This window comes from Diorhabda sublineata, chromosome 1 (genome assembly GCF_026230105.1).
Source record: "Diorhabda sublineata isolate icDioSubl1.1 chromosome 1, icDioSubl1.1, whole genome shotgun sequence".
Lineage (NCBI taxonomy): Eukaryota > Metazoa > Arthropoda > Insecta > Coleoptera > Chrysomelidae > Diorhabda > Diorhabda sublineata.
Window position 1 is genome coordinate 9,571,683 of NC_079474.1, and position 27,740 is coordinate 9,599,422.

Consider the following 27,740-nt stretch of genomic DNA (forward strand, 5'->3'; position numbering starts at 1 on the left):
TATGGAAATAATTCGATAGTTGTTGGGAAAATCCATGAACATAGGCAAGAAAAAATGTTTCATGTGTGGATATTTAGTTTCTGTTTTGTTCCTTATTTGATTATAGTATCATTTTATCCTTTTTTTGAATATATTAATTATCATTTTGTTAGGATAATTATTTTCTCTTAATGCAGTTTTTGTTAGTTAGCTAACAGCCAAACTAATAATTACTGATCTTTTTTGTGATATAATGTAATGAATTGAAGTTTAAATATCTTGAGGACCAAGTTAGTTTTGTATTCCATCCTATCCTCATCTTATTTTTAATTTTATAAAATTTTATTATTTTGTTCGATGATTTCGATTCAATTTTTTTATGATAAGAATTGAATATTTGATTGTATTCTTTTAGAAAATTGTTTCAAGGAATATCTTCATTTTAGTAGCTTTGATTATTTCGAAATTGTTTCCAGCTTATTAAACGCTTTTTTTATTTTAATTTTTATTCATTAAAAATCTGGTAGCGTTTAATTATTCAACAATAATTATTCATATCATCTGAGTACTAGTCATATATAATCTAACTAAGGCTGAATTGCACTTCCTGAGAAATATTCGGGATTCTTAAGGTGACAACAATTACATCGATAGGTTTTGAAACCAAAAATTATGAAAACTTTTATTATAGAAGTATATATAAAATTGCATCGAAATTATTTCTGTTGAGTGACTACAAACAAAGCACCACCTGAAAAAGATAAATCACAAATTAGAATCACATTTCACATATTTGATGTTTGAGCCTGAGACCATTTCGTTGTTACTCTTCCTATTATCTCCAGCAAAATGAAACTGGCAAAACATTTATTAGGACTCACGTAAACAGATTTCCATTCGCTATCTTAAAAATGGAAATCCAATTTTGTAAAAATTAATTCCAATTCATGTGTCTTCCTACGCCCTCGGTTTAAAGGTACAACGACACCTTCTTGCCATCGAACGAAAATTACGAAAATCTGAGAGATTTGTTGATTTAATTTCAAAATCAAGCTGACAATGTAAATATAACATTGGGAAGGATGAACGAATTTCTTCAGTTCCTGAAGATGCTTTTAGGCTAAATGTATATAACTGGATTTCAGATACAATATATCAACCAAATGAAAACCGTTTTGCCAAGGATAAACAGCTGTCTTCGACCCAAGAAGATTTCATCAAATGAAGGCACAATTGCGAGAAAACTTCTCAGACAAAGTAAGAGCATTGATTTGGACAAAGTCAAACTCAGAGAAGAAATTATAAATGTTTGGCCCAGCAAAATAATTGTATACGCATTACTAAGAAGAAAATAGAAAAAAAATATGGTGAAAGCCTTAACTGAAGAAATTTCTAAGAGCAGAATTAAGTAAAGTTTCAAAATGAGTTGATGTAATAAGAATTGTGGTTTTTTATTCTGAGCTTAGTGTTCAACACATAGAAACAACACATCCGTACAAAAGTTACAGTGAGAGAAGACATATTTATTATGAAATATATAATTCTTCTTACCTGTTCTACCATTACTACTAACAGAGAACTAGTAGCGGTTTATCCATTGTTATCCAATTTTGACACTCTAAATATTGTCTCAAAAGTCGCACAAAATATCATGTCTGTTTCGTAAATTATTAAAAGTAAAAAAAATCATCCAAATATTTATTTCCTGTCAACTTACCATTTACTTAAGTGGTCTTAGATGTAGTCTTCTAAAGTTCATGGACTTTGAGGTCCAATATCGCTCAGGTATCAACTTACCCAAAACGGATTATGTACAAAACAAAAGTTTTGATTTTATATCATAACAACTAACTAAAGAAATTCTATCGGTTTGATATTGTCCTCAAAAAACACAAACATTCAATTTCAAAATATTCCCAGTGGTTCACGACCTTTTTGTTCTCGTTTTGATAATGATAGGTATCAATTCTAATTCGATTCGACTAACACAAATATCTGCGAACGAGTTAAAGTTAATTAATACCAAATTTTCAACAATTTAGCAATTTTCCATTATTATTTTAACAGAACCAACAGTTTACCTTTTATGTTCATCACGTTGCGTTATAAATTAGTTAAAAATATTGTTTTATATCTAAAATGTTTTCGGAAATATAGTATTTAACGTTTAAATCTTTGAAAAATGCGTGCGTTCAAGTTTAGAAGTACAGAAACTCATTTTACATACTTACAACACTTGATTCCAGACATGCTCTGGAGGTTTTTAGTAGGTCTTTGTAAATATTAAAATAAATAAATAGAAAAATATAATCGTTTCTAGTTACTTCACATCCCCCCTCTTTTAATAGTAAAGGGAAAGCCAGGCACGATATTCACAGTGATTCGAAAGCTTTAGAAAACGGACATTGGGTTTTGAGTTCTAAAATTTTTATTCTAGAATGTCCCATGTTGAAAATATTGAATTACAACCCCTTTGAAGAACGTTATGTAAATCAACCTTTTTGTCGATATTAACATCCCCAATGACTCGCAATTGCAAGGATAGGGAGTAACTATTGACTAGTTTCAACGTTATTACGTCTCATCAGAACAGTCAACACCCCTCGTTCGAACTAGAGAGCCAAGAGCGGCGGAATATATTTTTTGGAATATTGATTTCTGAAATTAGAGGTGAATATATATATATACATTAAATTTCTTCATCCATTTGAATATAAATTCATTTTTTCCCTCTCTCTAATATTTGTAGAATAAATAAAAACAAATTAGTAGATATCTTCAAAACCTAGTATTAGAATCAGTGTATTTACCTCGAAATTGCAATAAAATGATATTATACCAGGTAGATTGAAATAAACTCATTGATCAAATTATGGTAAATTTGGCTGAGGTTTTGTCTATCATTCACAGAATATTTATCTTGTTTTAGTTGTATCTTTTCTTTGATTAATAATTTTTGGTAGTTCGTGTCTTGAGCTAAGATTTTTGTTTTTTTCAAAATCAAAATCAATCTTCGTACATTGCAAATATAATCCGTTTTGGAAAAGTTGATACTTGAGCTATATTGGACCTCAAAATCCAGCAATATTTGAGGACTACACTTCTAGATAAATGATAAGTTGGTTGGAAATAAATACTTGTATATTCAGGAACTTTTTTGACTTTTAATAATTCACGAAACAGACATGATATTTTGTGAGACTTTTCTTTTGAGACAATATTAAGTGCGGCAAAATTGATTAGCAATGGAAAAGCGCTACTAGTTTTCAGTTGATAGTAATGGTATAACAGGCAGTTATTTACAAGTGTAAATCATGTGATGAAACATATGTCCTCAGTGTAACTTTTGGTACAGATATGGTTTCCATGTGTTGAACACTAAGCTCAGATTCGAAAACCACAATTCTTATTACATCAACTCATTTTTAAACTCTACTTAATCCTGCTCTTAGAAATTTTTTCAGGAGGCTTGCGTAACTTCGCATATCAACATAGTTTTTATTAATGATGGTACTCGTTATTATTGAGTAATGGGACCATAATGTTGATAGTTGTTTGTTATGGAAAGGCCGGCAAATATTTTCATGGTCGATATTGTCGTCAACATGAAAAACGTGCCGTATCAATTCCTAATCTAATAATTCTTAGTTGATTTGGTTCAATATAAGAGTGAGAAATTATTTATATACAGGATAATTCTTAGTGTGATTAAGTTCAATGTCTCTGCAAATTCATTCTGTACTCTCTCCATCATATCATCCCTTGTTGTCGGAAATATTTTGTACATTACATACTTAATGTGAACTCAGAAACATTGGCCCATTTTTATAGAAATCTAGTGACCTTGGTGACCACCATTTTTTCCGATCCATCTTTCAGGAAATTGTTCATTCGGTTTACCATTAATTAATTGATTAGCTTGAGCAGGAGCACCATCATGCATAAATCACATACTTTTATCGTGTTCGAAGCTGAACTTATAATAAAGATAATTGGATTAGTAGAAAATCTAAATATATCTCAGCACAAATACTAGTCTTTTTTCAAAATCAACTTCAGTTAATTCCTGTTGCAAATAAATGTGGTAAGGGTGCATTCTATTTTTGTCAACAATTCTTTGCACACCGTAGTAGCTCAGTTCTTTTTCGCTGGAAATACTCTTTAAATTTTCGTGTGGGTTTTCAGTCACTTTCGTTTCCTTCTGTCACAGAAGTTTCCATTGGATCATGTCTTTCATAATTAACTGAACCTGTGTGATTTAACTAACTCTCCAAGCATGCTTTTGTAGGTTGCCACCTTTCAAAATAACGTTCATTGTGTACTCTTGTTGATAGTAGGGCGTTTATATTGCATTCTCCCAATATCCAGATCATACACATAATTTTATCACTAGCGAAATTCATTTTTACCCAAGTCCAAATTCTTGACAACACCAACTTATGTACCAATACAATAAATCGAAGAACAATAATGTACATATTATCAAATATCAGGTTTTGCCAAATAAATCATTGCCAACTCACAAATAATTGTTAAATGATAATATATAGGTACATAATCATTGTTTTTTTCAGAAAAATCAAAATATCTTGAGAATTAATAATCTGAAATATAGAAAATGATTGATAAGAAAAGAAGATCGATAGTATTTTTTGCTACTCACATAATTCATTTGAAAAATCCGAGAAAATAATGTATTTATGGAAAATTGGTTATACTTTCGAAATTCTACATCACAACTATCCATCAATTTGGGTTTTTAACAAATGCACAAATGATGCTATATTCTCCCTCCTTAGTAATGTAAACTCTAGCCTAAACAGCCATCACTCCTCTGCAACAACTTTTTGTGATTTTTCTAAGGCGTAAATCATAATATTTTAATCAACAAATTGCACTTCTACGCTTTCAGGGGAACACCTCTCGCAAGGTTTAAGTCGTACCTTACCAACAGAAGTCAGCTTGTAAGGGTTGATACAATGATGTCTTCTGAAGCGATGAGAAAAGTGAAATATTTTATAGAATCCGTAGAAAACCAATTTTCCTCCGTTTTCATAAAAATAGTTGAACTTACCTGTTGGTTTTATCCTTGTAAATATTAATTCTTTGTCATTGACTATGACTGATGACGTTGATTCGAAAATATTCTGAAAAATAGAAAACTATCAGCTAAAATACATGTAAATAAAGACCTTCAACACAAATCAAATCAAAATATTTACTATCTTAACTGAATTATTCATAACATAAAATGTCTGCTTATTGAGTTACAGTGGATTGTGTTTAACAGGTTGACAACCATAAAAGCCAGGTAGGATCGTGTGAAAGAGAAGTTTAAGGAAATATCTGAAATTTTGTATATATGTAGCAAAAAATAATTATACTAACACGTCTTTTCCCGTGATCCCAAATAATGTTTTTTCATTTCAACAAAATTGTATGCTTGTCTCAAATCTTCGTTGCTGATAACTAAGCGGACAGAGAAAAGGTAAATTCATTTTTTGAAAAAGAGATATAAATATACCCAAGAAAACCACACAATTTATTCTTATTTTTAGATAAATAGTGATAGAGGAAATCCGTATTACTAGCTACCAAAATATTCTGTATTAACAAAATGATCCTACAAAATTTCCCATTTAAAAGTGCTCACGTTTATTCAAATTAATTCATAGCATTTTTCACCGATATTCCATGAGAATTCAGCGAGATCGAGGAGGCTTTCAAAAGAAGCCATTTCAGTTTTCAGTAATTCACTTAATGTTGTAATTAAAATTGTTGAAATAACGTTTTTACGTAACTATTTATAGATATCAGATTCATATTTCATGCTTTTTTGAAAATTTGGTCCCTTTAGTTCCCTTTTTTGTGGCATTTTTTTATCAAAAAACTTTGAACACACTATTCATTAACACCTCTACATTAACACTTACAATGACTGACATCTAACGAGCCTTTAGATAACCAAGTTATATTCTTCAGGTACAATTTGGTTAATATTTTAATTAAACTAGGTGCATTTAAACCGGCCATTCACAGTACTCTTAGTTTGCCCAATAAATTTAACAACACTCTTTTCCAAATAAACTTTCTTATCCTTAGAATTATCTGATAATTGGTTTAACGTATTGTCGGATTTATAAACTGGAATCAAACTTTAATATATTTTCTAGTTTTTTTTTGTACAAACAGAATTGAAAGGTCCCAGAACAAACTTTTCCTGTTCTTCATTTCAATTTTGGGAAAGGTAATTTCACGAAGGGAATTCTTAAATTACGACAGTTATTATTATCGAAAATCGATTCTTTTGAATCGTTCATCTAAAAACCGCTCTTTCGAACGATTCCAAAATAACTGCGACTCTTCTTGCCTTCCCTCACTAGTTCATTTTTCTCGTCTATCCAGAAAACCGACCGACTCTTCGAGTGAGTCGATTCTTAAGCTTACTAGTTCTTTTACGGACATTTGATTCTTCCGACTAGACTAGACCATAGACTTTTGTTTACTCATAGAGCCCTAGATCGACTCCCGGTTCTTTTTTCGATTAGTTTGATTTGATTCATATTCATTAGTTTATGTCAGATCCTTCTACTTCTTAGTCTTGAATTTCCTGAGCATTTTATTTTTGTTTTATTAGGTATTGTTTTGATATTGGTAACAAACATGCGAATAATATAGTTTTAGGTCATGTGCTATTGGGGTACGTTGAAAATCTATTACACGATGGAGCTACCAACTTGATTTTATGCAAAAATTGCTTGCAAACTAACTTAACCTTCTGTGTGGTGATTAGAATATTATATTTTATATGTTAGTTTGGTTTTTATTTTTCATAACGCTGGACTGTTGTGATGTTTCGATTTTAAAACGACTTAATGTTCATAAGATTATATGATATATTATTAATTTTAAATAAAAACTTACTTTGATGTGGAACTGATTGGAATCCGTAATATTTAGTTCTCCTAACGTAAAATTGAATCTATATGGATAACCATCTACTCTATGACTCATAATGGCAATTGCGAAAAGTTTCCTTCCATCTTCTTTAGGTTTCAATGGTTTAGTCCAAATATCCATTTTATCCTTCTAAAAAATGACATATTTTTATGAAAAATGTGAAACAGTAAGAATCTACTCATACAAATTTATGATGTACAGGGTATAATGCGCTGAGTAGACGTGAATATCGACAATCTTTCGATATGTTTTTCTAAAATCGTTCGCATCAATGTTATGTCTGTATTCATTTTAACTACAAGTACAATAAAAAGTATTAAAGAGTTTTGATCGCTAAACTGACATACCATAACTGAAAAAGCACGACAAAAATAATGAATTTTACAAGTTTTGCATGACAACATGAGATTTGTGGGCAGGGGCGTTAACCTGCAAAAACAAAACAACTTTGGATATCTTTCCGCGTCTTATCTCTTTAATTTTTTCCCGTAAAGTGCGCAGTAATTTCGAATAGTAATCTCCAGTTATTGTTTCTACCCTTATTCAAAAAATCAATTATGATTACTCCATGGCAATCCCAAAAAACTGAACTTTTCCAGCAGATTCTGGATACGAAACTTCTTAGGTCTTGGAGAACCAGAGTGTCGCCATTCCATCGATTGTTGCTTTGTTTCTGGATCGTAGAAATGTACTCAAGTTTCATCTATAGTAATAATTTGGTTTAAGAAGTCTACATCGTTTTCAAATCGAGCATAGATCGAACGCGATGCTTCTACCCTTACACGCTTTTGGTAAACATTCAAACATTCGGGGATCCATTTTGTAGCAATTTTTCTAATGTCCAAATTGACGTGAACTATATGATGAACGCATTCGTATGAAATATTCAGTGCTTCAGATATCCATTTTAGCTCAATTCGACGGTTTGATAAAATCATGTCATGAACTGCATCGATATTTTCGGGGACTGACACAGAAACTGGCCTTCCCGACCGGTCGTCATCTTCAATGGAAAATTTACCCCTTTGAAGTCCAATTTTTCACGGTCGCATACGAAGGACATTGATCACCAAGGGTATTAAGTAACTCTGGTTTACTTTTTTGACGTCAAACATTACACTGACCCTTCTAATTGTTCGTTGCTATGGTAAAGCAATATTTTGTTTATGCATTGAAGTAGTCTAGGCTAACTAGATATCAAGACATCCTCGTAGTATATAGTAGTATAAGTAGCAACCCTCGTAATATGTTACTCACCTTTAAGATAAGCCGACCCATAATTCCTAAAGGATCCTGATTAATTGCTATTGCATCTTTATTAAGAAGAATATTTTTAAATTTTGGTTCAATCGTTCGTAAATCAACTGACATTATGAGGGGGGCAGCCATAATACTCCAAATTGCCATTTGAGCTTTACTCTGTTCATAACTCAAGCCATAATTTCCTATTATGAGCTAAAAGCAGGAAAGAAATATAATTACCGTAATCCTATTAGTAACTCAGTCTGTTCCTATACCTTATAGTGGAACTCATTATTAAAGTATTGCGTGAAATGGGCAAACACCGGAGCATCAGAAGCATTGTACGAAGAAGATGCCAAAGTACACAACACAATATAAGGTTTTTAACAAGAGTAAGGTAAAATGTTTTAGATACTACGCATAGAATATCAGATCTGAAACATATTGCTGAAGATTGTACAGTTTTCGGAGAATCATCATCGCATTATCATTTTCAGACTAGAACTAGGCAGAAGTAAGAGAAGATAACTATCTTGGAAAAATATAGCACGAGTTTACGGGTAAACTTAATATACATCCCAAATTGAGGAAATAGTATTGGAGTGGAAGTTGTATATAGATCAATTGTGGAGGCATTTGATTTGAGTAGTCAGAATTTATAGCGAAGTTGTAGTAGCATTAGTTACAAAAAAAAGAAAATCGGAAGGGTAGATTGTATGAGATCAGTGTAATGATTGAAGTTGAGGGGCCTCCGATCCGTGGGAACTTGACAAAATCACTGATATATTTTTACACATTTGATAACAACTAATTTTGTCGAACATGAGTACTGACGGTGACCATGAGTACATTGATCACAACTGTCAACAAGGTTTGTTAAATATTAGTATCGTGTTTCTAACGGAACGTGTCTGTTAATCAACTAGACTAACACGTTTTTCTTTATCGGGACCTACAATCAATCTTACTATTTCTTAACGACCTTCTGGCTCAACAACCATCACATCATCTTCTCTTAGAAGAGGAAAATATAAACGCGAATAAACACGAAAACGCCTAAAGCAAAAATGCTTCTAATGGTTTGCAGAAATGGAGAAATTGGGAAGGTAATTCAAGGGTGTACCTCGCAATCTTAAATTTATAATCATTTACAGAGATAGTGCTTGGAGTAGCAAATGGAGCTTATCGACAACCTCCCCAAAATTAGAAGGCACACCGACATACGTAGAATGGAAGAAATGTAAACATGCCATACGGAGACTAGCGACTATGGAAGTAAATAAGATCTCCACACTACTACATAGCTTTGTGGGAAGTTTATCAAAAAGAATGGGATATTCTCAAGCAGAAAAAATGATAAGCAACAAAAAGAAGCTCAAACATCTTTCTGACTATCAGAGCCCCTCTGTGTAATCAGCGACATTGCTGAAAAACTACGATAGAAGATATCTGCACTAAGAGTTCAAAAAGGCGGCTGTATATACTGTGAGTTTGAAGAGGAATTATCTATTCATATCTTTGCTGAATGTAACGTACCATAGAATCAGTTCTCGGAACCTGGGAGCAAATTGGATAGTACTTACAGGACCTAAACTGGAGTTCCAATAATCTATCATAGGGTCGGAAACAAAATAACTACTAGTTACATGAGAATTCTCTTTCATGTTTTAGTGAATCATCACTTTATCAAGTTTATATACATACCATATCTGGATCATTCCAATGTCCAGGTCCTGAAAATGGCGCAATACGATCTTGATTTCCACTAAACCAATCTAAAATTCCTGTAACACTTTTCCAACTGTCGTCAATATCGTCCCAGTTTCTCCATAAGTTACATGTTTCAGCAAGTGCTGAATAATTCGACTATGAAGAAGGAATAAATAATTATTGTTAATAACATGAATTAACAAGACTATGAATACTGAAATGAACATTTCTTCAAATTTTATAAAATGGTGTGAATAAATTCGATATGGTCTTTAATTGATTAAGTTTTTTCTATTGTCTCTGTAATTTGCCCTTTTCCTTTATGATTGTGCAGTCTTGTAGTATTCTGGAGTGTTCTCAATTTTTCGGACTGTGTTTGAAGTACGTACTTAATCGCTGCGAAATAAACACTTTGATTTCGAATAACCAGTGAATAAATAATCATTTATTTTATGTATTAAATCTAAATTATATTGAAATTTTGAGTAATGAATATGCCAAAGTTTTGGTCAACTCAGAAAAACAACAAAAAACGTCTATTTTTAGAAACAACATACATTGCGGAAAATGATCAATGCATCAATAAAAAACTGATTTAAATAACCTTAGTGTAATCTATGTATATCTCTTATATTTTGAAAAAACAAAATCTATAAAAGAAATTCAACGCCGTTGACAACCAATTAACTTCACTTATATATGTGACATATAAAACAAAAAACGCGACGAACCAATGAATAAAAGATCTGATGTTGAATTATCTCAACATATTTACATATTTATTACACTACAAAAATATACATTCTGCCAACGAATAGTTTGTATTCCAATTATGTATTGTTTTGAGTTAATGAGCGGCAGACAGTGAAAGCTCTTCTGTTTCCCAACTTAATAAACAATTTTAAGACTTTACAACAAATTTTCCAACCCAGGTGGCACAGCTCGGTTATGGGTGCTGGTGGAAGATTAGGTTCATTTGGTTTCATGTTCACAATTTTTGTTTTTGATCCTATATTCACAATAACAACCATTTTCAAACCATTTCGACCGCCTCAGAACCGATTGCTGAATTTTGCATACTTGTTGCTTAAATTACAATAATCACGCTGGAATCAGTAAGGTAGTAATAGAAGCGGAAGCGGCCCGCGGGCCGTATCTTTGACATGCTTGACATGACTGAGTAAAATTACTTGGGAGTCCTTACGAGATTTTATGTCAAAAAATGACTCGTAACTCAAATCATGAACCTTGGAATTCTGCTTGTAACTTTTCTTTGCCGTTTTCATAGCGGATTGGGGTTCAAATTCCAGTTCATAATTAGAATTGGTAATCAGAATCAAAGCTAATATTCAATTTTTTCACCATCTTAAATATTTCCCCTTCTTTTTTCTCTTTTCTTAACACTTACTCTTGTTTCTTCTACTATTCAGTTTCTTGATACGTAGATGTCAAGCTTTCGTGCCGTTTGTTGGTAGGTTGGCCGGGAGGTACCCTTGAACATGGTCCGTCCAATATCTTCGTCTCGATCTCGTGAATCGTACTATATCCTGAATTCTTTTCTTACAACTTTGCTCCTTATTTGATCTTTTAGGTTCACTCCTTTAATAGTTCTCAATATTTTCATCTCTGCTACCCTCATCATATTCTTCGTTTTTGTTGTGCCCGCTCGAGTTTTCCCTGCATATGTAAGTATAGGTCTTACGATAGTTTTGTATACTATCGGTGAACATATTTAATTGGATTCGTACCTTTGTTGTGAGTTTTTGGCCCTTATGATCTCGGCTCCTAAGTATATACATTGCATACATTAGTGAATGGGGTTGTTGTTCACATGTAATTTACATTTTGTTTCCAGATTATGTCTTAAATAAAATATTTCAAGAATTAATGAACAAACAACAACTGAAATATTGGTTAAAAATTCGATTTTCTGTGCCACTTGACTATAATCAAACTTTATTTTATTGAAAACTAATTCATACATACCTTACTGACAAATAAATGAATCCACTGTCCACACAAAATATTTTCACAAATTATTGTCTTTAAAAGTCCACTAAATTGAATTGACAATGGTAACAATTACTGAATAGATATATTAAATACCTACTATGTATAACTAGAAACTAAGGAAAAAATTGAAACGAAACAAAAATCACGCGCTACTAAAATATTCTCAGTCGGAAGAATTCAAGCGAACGAGAGCGCGAAAAGTGTTAGGATAGGTATTTCAAACCTATAATTGTGTTCCGCATCAGAACATATGTTTTTTACTTACTTCCATATTATTTGGTTCTTGATATGCAGGCCAACTACAGGAATAAACTATTGGACGGTTTGTTGCATTTAAATATTTACCCATTTCGATATAACCTACAAACAAGTAAGTTTCAGTTCATATTATGACGAAGTGAAAATATCATAGTTAAAATTTTCAAAATAGCACTTGTCGAGATGACAAAGAAAAGATTAGGGCCAGTTTTATTAGGTAGAAACGATCAGCTGCTAGAATACCAGCTACGTCATTATGTTCACATTTTTGTTTTGTATATATTTTTATGCCAAACAGAACCTCACTAACATTATGTTGGAGTTATGAGGATGTGTGTTATCTCTTGGCTATACAAACGAATATATTTCTAACTAACGAATTTATTAAGACTTGTTGCCGTTCCCACAGCTTTGAAGAACCGGTAACGTCACTTGTTCTTGTCACAAACCTTCTATTATTCTAGTAACCTAACCTCAAGAGCCAATGAAAATTCGCTCCCAAATTGGCGCGTCGTTTTGGGAGCGAATTCTCGTTGGCTGCTTCCCAGCTGATGCTGATTTTAAGAATAGTGAATGTTAGCACCGTAGCGTTTGTCAATGTAGGATGTCGATTCCTTGCCATGCTCGACTATTTCCTTTGTTACCTTGTAGAAATAACAAGAGCTGTCGAAAGTTTTTCAGATGTTCCTTCGGTAGTAATTCTCCCTGCAGTGTCCAGTGCGTATGCCAGTAACTTTCCTGGGATCTTTTTTGCTCTAATGAAATGCCTTTGGGTCTAATAAGACAAAAAAGGAAAAAAAGAAAGTACCTCGAATCAATACCCTCAATGTTGTTTGTAGAATGAAATCCGCAATAATCTGATCTGATAGGGTGATTGATTGGAGTGATCCAGTCCAGTAACTCCTTCGTTCTTTGAGATATCAATTTGGAAATTTTAGGGATTATAGTCCTAGTCTTCACATTTCAAATTTGTTTACAATCTTACAGAATGTTCCAGAATGCTAAGCTATATCAACTATGTTGTGTTCTATGGGGTATTTAAAAAAGCTACTTACAGGAACGAAGCAATGAAAAAACTATTCTATTTACTACAGTAAACGTACGCGTGTTTATTATCACAATAGTTGTTTGAAATAACCTCAACAGACATCTATGCATGCTTGATGCATTTCTATAGAAACATTCCGAAATCATTCCGTATTCTCTCCATCATGTCATCCCTTGTTGTTGGAGGTATTTTGTACATTACTCAATGTGACCTCAGAAACATGAGTTCATTTTACTGTCACTGTACTGGACCATTCCTTTCAATCTATCTTCCAGGAAGTTCTTTGTTCACCATTAATTGATTGATTAACGCGAGCAGGAGTACTACATCCTTTGACGTGTACGATCTAGGGCTTCTACTTCGTATTCGCACATACATACAAAATTATGTCGCGACATTGCGTATTCATTCACTAATAAACAACTAAGAAACGTGGAGAAAAAAATATAGAAAATTAAACATCGTATTACGTTAACTTATGCTAGTTTATACGGTTTCCTAAATCAAGAATTATAACAACATAATACCTTTATCAATGAAAATCCAGTCAGAGTTGCAGCCATCAAATTTCAAGTAATCTACTTCCCATTCAGCAAATGTATCAGCATCAGTTTTTAAATGGTCGATACTGCCCGGATAACCTGCACATGTTTGTGTACCGTAATCTGCATATATTCCAAATTTCAATCCTTTGCTGTGAATCTAAAAAATAAAAAAAGTTAATTGTGATCGTAATCTAATGGATAAGTTCATCTCTCCTAAACCCATCAGAAATAGATAATAACTATCTCTAGTTATAATGAATAGTACTTTTTGATTATTTTACATAAAGAGACAAAGTAAGATTACGAAATCACAAATCTATTTTGATAGTGTGGTTTTCAAAGTTGCCACTGTTTAGTAAAACACTGGAAAGCTCAAAATTTAGTGAATGTGCGACAAATTCTGCTAAATCGAATTTTCATAGAAAAGGCTACCATATTGTTGTGAACGCACCGCGTATATATGTATATTTCTTTCTTGTTATTAATCTGTTCGCCGCATATACTGAATTTTGTTACCGTGGCAACAAGCTGTATTGTGATTTCTATTTTTAGACCTTTTTTTGCTGTCGCCGTCGGCTAGCGCTGGGACAAAAGATAAATAGAAAAAGAAATGTAACACTTGCTTATGTATTTTGTTGATGTCAATTAGTAAGAGTGGATAAATGTTAAATTTAGTTAAATAGTAAATACAGTCCACTAGTTATTGGTTTATAGTTTAATGATGTAGTAAAGGTAAATAAGAAGAAAGTTTAGTGTTTTATTTGCCATTACAAATGAACTAAAAAATAACGTAATCAGGAATCTCCTGTACACATATAAATACGGACTGAAGAGTTTTTATTCAATACTTCAATTGTTGTTAATAAAGATAAACCAGATTTGCTTGTAGCAACTATGAATTAAAGATTATCTACATTTACGATTGCTGATCCCTTCACTTCACTACGCTGCCAATCCAATGTAACCTATTATGTATATATTCAATCTAGAAACAGACAAGTCAGAACCTGTTGAAACGTGCCTGAATTCGAGAGAGTACAAAAATTGATAGTGACCTGTGATTAAATAAAAGCATTTAAAGAGGTTGACTTTAATGCAAATTCACAAAGATTTAGTAGATACATTAGGAAAATTTACAGTATCATATCATATAATGAAGAAGTGGTATCGTGGGTTTAAATATGATACGACTGCCGTGTACAGTAGAAGATACAGGTGCAGCAACCACAAATGCTACCGCATCCGGAAATATTTATGATCCAGTATTGCAATAGCTACACGTATTTATTAGATACATAGTGGTGTTCCATACCACGTGGTACATAATATACTTACTGCCTGACTGAACACGAATGTTGACAGCAAAGTCGGAAACACATTTGTCTTTTTTGTCTTCTAGCGCAGTACGAACACGATAACATTTTCTAGCAAAACTAGTATAAACTGTATAAATCCATTACTATGATGGAGAGACCAAAATCCATAACTTGATAGAATGTTACTAGAGGAATATTTTCAAAAAATCTTCTAAAATCTCGCTGGAGTTTTCCTTCCCATCCCCTTTCAAAAGTACAAAATCCTAAAATTCACGGAAACTCTAATAACTCCTTTAAAAGTAGTTCGATAAGATCGTGATTTTTTTCATTTGTTATTGAATGAATTATAATATTATTCAATAGTTTTATATTTTCGGTTCAAAACTATTGATTAATTTGAAAAAATATGATAAATGATAAATTAATATCATTATTCGTATGAACTGGGATTGAAATGGACAATTAATAATAATATTATCGACTCATATATCGTTTGATATACTAATAAAATGACGTTATGATAATTAAACTTACTGTATAGTTAGTCAAATACTTATTAATGTGTTTTATCAGAGGTATAGCGATAAAAGGTATATTTTTTTTAAATAGATTATAATTTTGGTAGTTTTGGTTCGAAAAGAGCTCCCTTGTTCCTTTATAGGCCTTTCCATTATCCACCACCCATGGACCGACCATGTTTCGGACTGGCAAAACCAGCAGTTGTTTCACTTAGTACTAAGTGCTTTAGACCATTATCCCACCCATCCGAATTTATTTGGCACTCAAGCAAATTTTTTTTTATTATATTCACAAGATATGAACGGCATTACATAATATTTACAAGATATTTACATGTTCAGTTTTAGTCTACAGAAATGGATTCACATCATCTTCTTCGGGATGAATTAGTTCAAGTTCAAGCCTGATAATCCCATGCAGTGCTCACACATTGGAAAAACGGGGCAAATTTGTTTTTTTGCACTCACAGTAGCTACCACACCTTTTTTGCAAGCAACTGATAATTTAATCCACATTTCATCGGGAGCAAATGGTTTGATGCTTGTAACTGGTTTCGGAGTTTTTTTCAAACCTCTATTGTGTTGAATGTTTCGAGCTTTTTACCCCCCACTCTGCGGCAGTTTGTTTCCCAACGACGACAGATAAATAAGTGTTGGTTGCAAGCTTGACACGTTGGTAATAGTAGTACTAGGAAAAATCTTGACTATAGAGAAATTTTGTTTGTCAATGTCACAAATCGGTGAGGTCGTGCCTTGTTTAATGAATAATATTTTTCTAAACCATACAAACGCAGCATGTATTTCTCTTTGGCCGTTACCAAGTCTTCTTTCGATGCTTAGCTCCGAAGTTCAGATGTTGTAAGCAAATCCATTGATTCTATTTTTCAAATGCCATGAATATAAGAAGTGTGACACACGCCGTAAATGCATGGATAAACAATAGAAGCTGTCGAGAGTTGTAGGATCGCTCTCTTCCGGCCGACAGAGGACAGTACTCTCTTTTCGTAATAACCATGTTTTAAAGTTGATTAGAAGCGTTTATCACTAATATTTTCATCTATCAATTAACAACACAACAATATAAAACGCCACTTGAGATGTTACTTGCTTTTAAGATGCTGGCCGAAACCTAAATATGACCAATGAATCTATCAGATGGAAAAGTGTAGGCCTAATAATCACAGTACTACATATCTCACATGACAATCCTAGTATAATAACCAACACATCATAATTCAGAGTTTCCACGATCATACTTTAACAGTGACAGCAACTGCCGCACGAGATGTTATAGCCCATTATTTAAGGTGATTGATTAGTATGATAAAGTTTAGATCCTCATTTATCCCATAAGATATCCATTTGAAAATTTGAGGAATTATAGCCAACATTAATCTTTACATTATAAAATTATTTATAATCTGACATGCTATTACAGAATGCTACGCCATATCACAAGAACTGAGCTACTTCAGTGTGCAAAGAAATCTTGACAAAATGCACCCTTACCACATTTACTTGCAACAGCAATTAACTGGAGTTGATTAGCATTTTGTAGGTGTACTTCACGAAATGTTAATCAACAGAGAGAGTTCTATTTGGAGATGAAGCCACATTTATTGATAATGGTTGTGTTAACAGGCAAAACTTTCACTATTATTCATCAACTAATCCATATCACATAATGACATAGGCAAACTAAATGGTCGTTGAATGTGAGAGGATATATTGTTGGAGAATATGTAGTAGGACCATATTTTTTTGAGGAATCTTTCAATACTGAAATGTATTTAGATTTTCTAGTAATCGAAGAATGTGGTTTTTGCAAAATTGATACCCTATTAACGCTAATCAATTGATTAATGGTGAACTGAATAAACTATTTCCTGGGAGATAAATCAGAAGAAATGGTCCAGAACAGTGCAAGCAGATTTCAATGGACTCATTTTTAGCGGGTCATATTAAGAAAGAATGGATGATATGATGGAAAGAAGACGGAAATGTTTCTATAGAAATGCTCCATAAATTTTAAATCTAATGTATACAAATAGTAAATAATATTATAACCTAGTCAATAACAAATAAAAATTAAAGTTTCTGTGAATGTTATCATTTTTAACCTATGAGGAAGGCTGGGAGAGAAAACTTCAGCAGAATTTTTGGCGAATATATTGATTTACCCTAATTTTTTACGAACTTTGATATGTTTTGATCTTCATTGCTTTGGCAAACGCAAATTTATATCATGGCATGAATCATGAAACAAAACTCAACTCACGTAGTCGGAAAGATTCTTGATTCCGTAAGGGAATCTATCTGGATCTGGCTGCAACCTTCCATTATTATCTCTCTCTTTGGATGTCCAGCAATCATCTATCATTATATATTCATATCCGGCTTCAAGATAACCATCAGAAACCATATGGTCAGCCATAGTACGAAACAGCTTATCACTGTAACAGATTTCTTTTGATCATTGACTTTTTCATAGATGATATTTTCAACGAAGATTTTTCCTACTTAGAAGCAAAAAAGTTACAAAATAGGTAAACTAATTCCTAAGGAGAAAAATATTAGGAAAATTAAGAACCTAATACCGAAAACAAATTTTTTTGATAAAGATAAACTTTAAACAAAACCAAAACGGATTACAAATTGAATAGATACTAAATGGGAGGATTAGTTCCGAATTTTGCACAAAAATTCAGTCAAGGGCTTACCTGTGACCAGAATTTTAATCAAGATTAAATGCAGCACCGGTCATCAACAGAACAAGTAATAAAATACGATCAGATATACTTGTAATTTTGTCACTAATTTTAAAAATATAGTTGAAGAACAGAAAAGAAAATGAAATGCCTCTCAAAATTAAAGCTGAAAAATTAATTATTAATTTCGAATAGGATTAAGGATTGAGGATTAAAAATAAAACTGTCCAAAAGTTTTTCAAAATGCCAATGTTTCGTTCTTTTATTCGATCTTTATCAAAGCTAATAATATATGGTACATTTTAACTCAAACGTGATGAACATAAAAAGTAAACAAAAAGTTGTAAAACAATAATCAGATAGTGTAACAATATAAATATCTATATATGACATTGCATCTAAGACAAACTATATAAACTAAACTTTTTAAATTATTATTAGACGTCTAATAATGTCATAATTTTTTGTTTATTTGTTTATCTTTCCATCAAGGTTTGAGTAATAACGTACCATATATTTTTAGCCTAAAAAATCGAAACATTGGCATTTCAAAAAACTCTTGGACAGTTTTATTTTGAGTCCTCAACCCGCAACACCATTCAAAATTACATACTAGGAAGTAGTTAGAAAACAGCTCAAACATCGTCCAACCTTTCTAGATAACGGCAATTAGTTTAAAATGAAGTAACTGATTTTAAAATTTCATCTGATAATGAAGTAACTATAAAAATTCCTTGAGGCATAAAACCATTGAGGATAAACTCGAAAGATTAATCGAGTAGGCTCGTTTAAGTAACGGTATATCGCATAATATTGTATACTAACCTAATACATTCATCTGGATAAGCTTCGCAATCAGTTAAGCATCTAAATCTTTCCCATTGCATCCATCCCATTGGTGGAGTTCTAGCAAGTCCGTTGTCCAAGCAATCCACAATCATAGGAACAAGTAAAACTAACAACTTTTTGATCGTATTATCCATAGTTTGGCAACGGTTTCTAACTATAAAAAATGTTCGTATATTTTTTCATCAATTGTCCAGTCGATTTATAATAAATAAAAGACATTATGGAAATTTAGAATTGAGATGACCAGAACATTAATTCAAAGAAGCTACCAAAAACAGCAAAAGAATTCGACCCTTTACCAGCGGAAGTATTGAAAATTATAGATGAAGAAGCCAAGTAAGATTTGATCCTTACATATTTTTGTTAATTGTAGATATTCGGCTGTTATATCATCCCCAAAATTATTAGAGCTCAGTAAGTTCTCAAGATACGCAGGGTCTGCGGGATCGGCACGTTGGGAAATGCAGGAAAAATGGATAGTTAGTTAATATTTTCAGAATAAAGAATAAGAATAGGTTAAAAAATAATGTATGTAGGACAAACATCGTAAGGTACATGCGGTTGATTCTTTCCATTACATTCAACATAAAATGGGTAGTCTCCAGTACCTAGCACATCGTTTGAATTTTTCACCGAACCTTCAAGGATAAAATAAGGAAAAGACTTATTGAGGAAACGACTGTATCTCACAGCATGATTATAAAATTATATATGAGTTTATTAAACGTTATACTCGTAGGTTAAAAAAATAAGAATAATGTGAAATTATTTTTTTTATTCATATTTAACGTGCTCGGCTACTATGGCAACTTACACAGGTGCGATTACAATTATATTAATATATACATACAACATACATTAACACATTATCAATATATACTTAATTAGTGTTCTATATTTTATGGTAAAGATTAGCATCCCATAGAAATTGAAGCACGAAAGAGATTTCATCCAAGTCATTCAGGATGTCTTTGTTATTGGTCTTGAATTGGACCTGCAATCTCTGGGGGGCATATTTGTGACATTCAGTTTATATGTGTTTTATCGTCAAATTGGAACTACAGCTAGTGCAAATGGGTCTGGCCATAGTAGACATCAGATAAGTGAGGGAAAGTCTTGAGTGTCCGATTCTTATCCGTCTTACAATAGTTAAGTCTCGTCTGGAGAAACCTGTGAAGTTACTTGATTGTTTTTCATTTAAAGTGAGATTTTAAGTCCTTATATTGTCGGTGATGGTATGAGTTAAAGCAATTTTTGCTTTTTGGTCTGCTAATTCGTTACCTACGATTCCAATGTGGGAAGGCAACCAGATGATAGTAATTCTTATTTTTAGTGATGCAAGAGTTTGGTAATAGTCATGTATAGATTGGACAATGGGGTGATCGGTAAATATATTTTTAATAGATAAAAGCGAGTGAGTGTCTACATATTGCAATCTGCTTATAAGGAAGGGAGATGAAATTGATGGCTTGTAGAATGCTAAATAATTCACCTGTATGAACGGCTGAAAGTTGGTGGAATTAGAGATGATGTTATTGGAAATTGTGACGTTATAACTGCGCAGCCTATTCCTGTTTCATTATTGGATGCATCCGTATATAAAATAAGATCATAGTTGCCACTAATTGTTATTTCCTTAAAAGCTTTTTCGATTTGTTGTTTGGGGGTTGAGTGTTTGTCATATCTCGTAAGGGATGTATTGACTTTAGGAAGGTCAATGGCCCATGGTGGGGTAGTGGCAGTAGGAAAAGGGCTTGTTTGTGAGAGGTCTGTGCCGTCTGGAAGCTGTGATAAAATAAATGGGACAGGCTTTATTGGTGGAATGATTGATGGTTGGTATACATTTAGTTAGAGGTGGTTATAAATAGTGGGTAGACAGGGCTTAGATGATACAGATGCATCATAGGAAAGAAGTAGGTGCTGTCCATAATCCAATTTTGAGCGAATTAAGGCTCTATATATTTTGAGGGGAGAATTTTCGTCAGCTTTCCGATGCTTATGTGAGAGGATTTTGATAATGTTAAATAGTTTGTAGCATTTGCCTTTGATTTCCATAATATGCTGTTTCCAAGTAAGTCGAGAGTCGAATATTAGGCCTGAAATTTTACAATGATCCACAACGGTAAGGAGGATGTTGCCAATGTCAAAAGACACATGGAGATATTGTTGATGGTCTTGTATTTTTGTTTAAAGTATTTACTGCTGACTGAATTAGACTAGTAATAGTTGTGATAGATGAACCATGGCTAAAAATTATAAGGTCATTTAAAACATACGTAATGGGGAAAAGGAGACCAGAGCAGAGATCGTTAATAGCTAGATTAAATAAAGTGGTGCTTCTAACGGACCCATGACGAGGGGACACCGTCATTTTGGATATAAGTCGACCATGGAGTGCCATTAGCAGAGACTTTAAAGAATCTAATAGCTAGTAAATTCTGAATAAAACGAAATATGTGACTGTGGATATTGAGTGAGGTTACTTTATTTAAAATTGATTCTCTACTTATGGTATCAAAAGCACCAACAATATCGAATACCGCTGCAATGACTTCTGGTTTTTTGTAAGTGCCGCAGATATATGGGATTATAGAACAACTAGATTGTCTTGAGGCGACCTAGTTCACCGAAATCCGGATTACTCTTTAGAGAAAACATTGAATATTTCAAGAAACCAGAGGAGGCGTTTATTAACCATTTTTTCTAATAATTTACAGATGGTACATGTGAGTGATATGGGGCGAAAAGAGTTGGGAGAGGTAGCAGCTAGGTCGGGCTTCTTAATAGGAATTATCGTAGATGTCAGCCATTGGTTGGGAAATTGGTTGGTGGACCATGTAGTATTCTAATCGAAAGTTTTTTCAGGAATATATAAAGGATATCATCTGGTCCGGAGGCAGTATTTTTGTAGGTTGATAGGGCTGAGGATAGTTCTAAATAAGAGAAAGGAGAGTTAAGATATGTAATATCTTGGGATTTTGTCAGATGAGGACAGGGAGCATCATCACAGGCGCTTTTTCTATCACAGAATGGGGGATGGTAGGGGATACATTCGGAATTAGAATACGTTTAGCTGTCGAAATGAGTCTTCGAATGGGAATTATTGTGGAATTGATATATATGTGTTGGTGGTTTCTTAGGAGCTCGTCTATAAGTGCGGCTGAAGATAAGTATAAACAGATACGGTTGTTGGAAATTCTTGATGCAAATGTGATATTTTTCAGGGAAACGATATTGCCTATGGCTTTGATGTAATCAAATAGAACGGGTTTCGGGATGGAATGCATGACAATTGCTTGCTCAGGTTTAGGGAATGTAGGGGAAAGGGTCTTTGTTAGAGTTGCATCAACATAAGATTTTGTGTTATGGAGTGGGTTTTGTTGTGATAAGGATATTGTGTTTTGGTTGTTCATAGTAGTCATTTTGTGGGTAGTCCTGGATGCCAAGACAACAATTTTAAAATTGTAGAAAGAATCAGGAGTCCTGAGGACCCTGCGAATTAAGTTGTAGGAAAAATAACAGTACCTGATGTGCTGCTACGGCACTGGAGAGTTTCTGATTTCTGCTGGTGATATGGTGTGGAATTTTAACTCTCATATCAATTTTTATGGTCGCATTCAGTTATTTACTTTTAAAAATTATCAATAGAGTAAAAACGATAAATATGAAATTTACACATAGATAACGTTAATTACCCAGATACTCATTGGCTACCTGACTAGGAATGTGAAATTGTTTGAAAATGTATTCAACAATAAATTGTTATGCATTTGGTAGTGTTGAGATTGTTAAATGTATTAATAGTCCAAATAGGATTGGCAAACCCATTTCTCAAACTCCACTTTATGGTTTATTACAGTATGGGGTAAATGTAGTATATGTATGTACACTAGCGGTCAAAATTTTTTTGCTCACTCTATAGTTTGTATGATACATAATAAATAAAAATAATACAATATATTTATATTTATGTTTTATTTTATGTTTTGCGCCGTACAGTCCTTGCTTGGCATCACATAATTTCCTTTATTCTCTCAAATCAAAAATAAATTGCATGGTCAACGGGTTTCTATACCCGAAGAAGCAGTTGATGAATTCAAATCACATGTTTTCGAGGTACCTCAATTGTAATGGAGAAAATTCGTTAATACTAAATCTCTAATCTAGTATAGTAAATCAATTGTCAATTTCTGGCGTCATTTTTAAACTTATTCACATTCAAAAGAAACAAAATAAATGATAAAATAACTAAATAGGTTATATACACTGTATTGGTGGAGCGACTTATCAAGCCTAAGTTATAAATAGCTTTGAATACTTTTGATGCATCTGTATGACTAATGAAATAAGTATTATTTGGTGTATTGTTAGAAAATATGGCATTTTCCGACCATCAGAAGTTATCGTGAAATATATGAACTTATATGAACAGCCTTCCTTTAAATATCTGTGCCTAAAGGTTTACAACAAACTTTTCCAACTTCATCATCTTTGTTATTATTTAAATTATTCTTAAAAAATAAATTGTACCAAGGCAGAACTTTTATTTTTTAGTGTATTCCAAATAAAGTGGGATTCGAGAATCTTTTCCCCTCAATTTTTTTAACTATATTCCAATGTATTCATAATTTTTTCTAGTTCACTTTAATAATAAATATCTTGCAGCCCAGTTCGCTGCCCTAGGATGTATGTAACAAATCTAGAAAATTTAAAATTCTAAGGTAACATAGGTCTATTATAATAAGGCATAAATAGAAGCTTTTAAAACTAAAATTAAGCAAATCTTAATGTAGAACCATAAGAAAACCAAAGGTGTATACTTTCAAAATTCGAACATCAAGTTACATATACCCATTCTCACTTTTAGTCCACTTTTTTTTGATATTTAAGAATAACAAGGTACCATGATGTTAAATACATATTAGAATGTTTCCCGTAGAAGAGTCATAATCGTCAGCCAGAAATTAAAAGGTAATACCTCGAAGGTTAAGAACAATTTGTACAGAAATTTTCTGTACAAATATTAATTAATATTCAAATAAGCCAGTTAAAGATCTATGCTATCTTTGTGTCGAGATAGATTTAAAGAAAAAAGAAAATATCTAAAAAAAATTATAGAAAAAGAGAAAAAAGACAAAGAGAGAGAGATAAATATTTTTTCACACATCTCAGCTTAAAAGTTTGTTGTGCTGCTTGGTCAGCAGCCGTACAAAAGATTATCCTCCTGGAGAAGTTAATTTTATGCAGCAACAGCTGAGTTCCACAAAATCACAGCTTAATGAGTTATTCTATTGTCCATATTTCACAAGTCACGTTTAAAGTTTAAAGAAGGTAACAATGAAAGTTTCTGTTGGACACTCATGCAACTTAGGAAGTCGATTGAGTACACTTTGCGTAAATCTGAATACTCACCTCTGGTTACTTTGCTTCGGATCCTTATAAAAGTTAATTCTAAAAAACCTTATAGCATACTTCAAATGAGAGATCAAGATCAAGATACTGAGGAAAAATGATTATGCAGTGGGTGGTACTTGCACAAAGTAAATGAAATAAAGTCAGTGTTCAAGTGGGTGCCAAAAAATGATGTAACTTTCTATGAAACTATTTCTAGTAGACTAAGTACAAATAAAAATTTTTCAGTATAAGTGTTTGAGGAATTTGATATATTTTTTAATTTTGGTTTGTTAACTTAACTTTAAGAATTAAATTGAGGGTAATTTTCATTTAATTCCAAGTTTCCAAAATTTTTAAATTTTCAAAACTTATTTGAAAGTAACGGAGTCCTATGTATTTTTGTTTAATTTAATAAAAACCAATAAAAAAAGAACCTTTAGATTTTCTTTATATACCATGTATCATTAACTTATAAAGATATAAAAAACACAGTAAGAAATTAAAAGCTATTTGAATTTAAATAAATCTTAAGGTCAATTTTATTTATATTGCGTTTCTTGAAATTGCATACTTATAACATAAGTCTATGTAATTCTAAGGCAGCAATTTGTTGACACTTTATAAACTTCATGGAACAAGCCTCATCAACAGCACACAGTGAAGTATAAAAATAAAAAGATTGAATTTGAGAAAAGGGCATCAAGTTGAACTTATGTATTGCAAATAAAAAGATTTTTTAATATAATAAAATAAATAAGCAATTAAACTCATTTAAGATTTACCATCTCCCATTTTTCATAAAAGAAATAAAAAAAAACACACTTACATGTAATTTCAGCTCCTATATTTGAACTAATCGAACTACACTAATAATAATAATATATTACCATTCTAGAATGATAACGGTCCTATCGGTGTATCTCAATGTTTGTTATTGTTAATTTAATATCCTCATTCAAGTTTACAAGTACTGCTCAGCAATTTGGTCGTGGTTATAAACTTTTTATTCCTGTTTGACCGCTTTCATTAATGTTAAATTGATAGCATTCAAAATAATATAAATCGATTATAAAATATTATTTATAGCTGATGTAGACTTAAGCAACCATATCTAAAGCTTCGAATCCAAATTTATTTACACATGATCACTTTATTTGTGTGGCTTAAATGTTAGTATATTTGATGGGTGGAATCAAAGAAAACTCGGAATCAGACATTTTTTACTTTATAGTATTGAAAATAACTTCTAAGCAACCACTAAGTTCACAAATTTTTAAATCAAATCACAAAATTAATTGACAGTTATTTGATTACTTCACAATAATACAACCACCAGTCAAAATCAAAATACTTTTTCCCTTGTACAATAAATTACCATTTTTATGTCGCATAGTAGGAAAAATTTGCTTGTAATTCAGTATTTTTCCGTTTACTTGAGCCACAAGAAATATGTAGTATTAAGCTGAAACTCCTGTCATTCGACTCAGAAAAAAAAAGAACCAAAGTGGCACTTGTCTTTCAACTTGACCGTGACCTTCGACTTTGGCCTTGATATAAAAATAAATGATGTATATTAAAATATCAAAGATCATATGAAGCATGTAGATACATCTAACTGTTTCAAGATAATATGTTTAAAATCCACATCACCCCATACGTAATAGTTAAAAATGTATTCAAAGGGCGACCTATCTCAAAATTTTCAGCTGTTCAGTGTTCAGTTAAATGATAAAGCATGTCATTAAACATTCCTGTGTGTGAAATTTTGAAATTAAACCTCAATGATAGAATACGGGCAGCAAAAAATTAAAACTATGCTTGAACTGTTTATGGCACTCTCATCCTACTTCGAAATGAAATTTACAAAAATGTATCAAATGGTGAAAATTACACAATTCTCTACTTTATTTGAATTCAAACAACGTAAATATTAATTTCCTGGTACCTGCCAGGTACCATGTAATCCAGAGATACAAGGTCTTGTGTGTAAATGACTTACTTAATGGGAACCATTTGGATCTGTGATTTATCTAATTGGGTGATACAAAGCTTTCCTTATTTTACCCTCAATTGATGTGATTATGAAGAATCATAAACTTAGCTACTTAACTAACTTAAGGATTATTGTATTCATTAAGATTTATTGTATACGATCCTAATGGGGACCCACATCATAGTTAATTGACTCCAATTGTTTTTTACACACTTGAAGTTCTATTAACGTATCAAATAATGTAATTTCTTTTATGTCGATGTGACTATAACGCCCATACATATATTTATTTATAGCTTAGAAGAAACTCTCCAAAATAAAGATAAGGTCATTCTCAATCAAAAATTAGCTATTAAATCGCATCAAGATCGCTAATCATGATTAAGTATATGGTACCTCTATATCAGTCTCATAGTAAAGCACCATACGAAAACGAAAATTTGAGATAGTCATCCAGTAAATAGAGGTCATTAGAAAATTCTAAAACATCCGGAATCTTTACATGAAAAGAAAACCACCCAAGATTCTGATTACCGGGATTAAAGATGAAGACACATAAGAGAGTAATTCCTTTTTATGACATTGATAGTTTTTCGATACATACTGAATAATATGTTGCATGACCGATTATTCACACGTTTCCGGACATGAAATTACGAATCTCAACGGAAGTAACGGCTTTTGGCATTAATATTTATTGGATATACTCCGTATATGTTGGTTGACCGATTATTGGCATTCACATTCCAAGATTTAAAACACGACTAACCTTAACTGGTCATTGGCACTAACATTCCCAGATATAAAATCACAAATCTCAACTTGACCTTGACCTTTAGCCTTGACATTCTCGATATGAAAACAAATGATGTATATTTAGATATCAAAGATCATACAGAGCATTTCTATACATCTAACTATTCCAAGATAATATTTTTAAAATCCCCATCACCTCATCCGTAATAAACATTAAATATTTCTTAATTTTCGCTGTTATACGAAAATTGTAGTCTAACAATTTACCGAAAAATGAATTCATTTAAATAACTTTTTCACGATATGAATACTATTGTCACCTTCGACGCTCTAACTCTTTGAGGTTATTTTAATATAATAATTTTCTATTTATAAATATTTATTTTTAAAAACATTGCACGAATCACGAATGTATCCCAGACTCAGATGCAACCTCTCGTGTGTAAATTGA

General features: G+C 32.2%; 1 protein-coding gene across 2 annotated transcripts; it reads right to left on the reverse strand.

The window, feature by feature from the left end:
- Positions 1-624: 624 nt before the first annotated feature.
- Positions 625-27,299, reverse strand: LOC130444220 (alpha-N-acetylgalactosaminidase-like). Of its 2 annotated transcripts, none has more exons than XM_056779288.1 (10): positions 27,138-27,299; positions 19,123-19,300; positions 17,868-18,042; positions 13,738-13,912; positions 12,170-12,264; positions 9,886-10,047; positions 8,197-8,394; positions 6,904-7,068; positions 5,054-5,126; positions 625-730 (listed from the first exon to the last, which is right to left on the reverse strand). In XM_056779288.1, the coding sequence occupies exons 2-10, from the start codon at positions 19,278-19,280 to the stop codon at positions 696-698; spliced, it is 1,236 nt and encodes a 411-aa protein (XP_056635266.1). In that variant the 5' UTR covers positions 19,281-19,300; positions 27,138-27,299; the 3' UTR covers positions 625-695. The 2 variants fall into 2 exon arrangements, with proteins under 2 accessions (XP_056635266.1, XP_056635258.1); XM_056779280.1 differs by lacking the exon at positions 27,138-27,299 and adding an exon at positions 25,367-25,700.
- Positions 27,300-27,740: the final 441 nt, after the last annotated feature.

Bases quoted from the DNA above. Each gene is read 5' to 3' on its own strand.
- LOC130444220 (XM_056779288.1), bottom strand. From the start codon at position 19,280: ATGGATAATACGATCAAAAAGTTGTTAGTTTTACTTGTTCCTATGATT. The intron at 12,265-13,737 runs GTATTATGTTGT...ACTTGTTTGTAG, and splicing joins CTGGATTTTCATTGATAAAG to GTTATATCGAAATGGGTAAA. The intron at 10,048-12,169 runs GTAAGTAAAAAA...CCTTCTTCATAG, and splicing joins AAGAACCAAATAATATGGAA to TCGAATTATTCAGCACTTGC.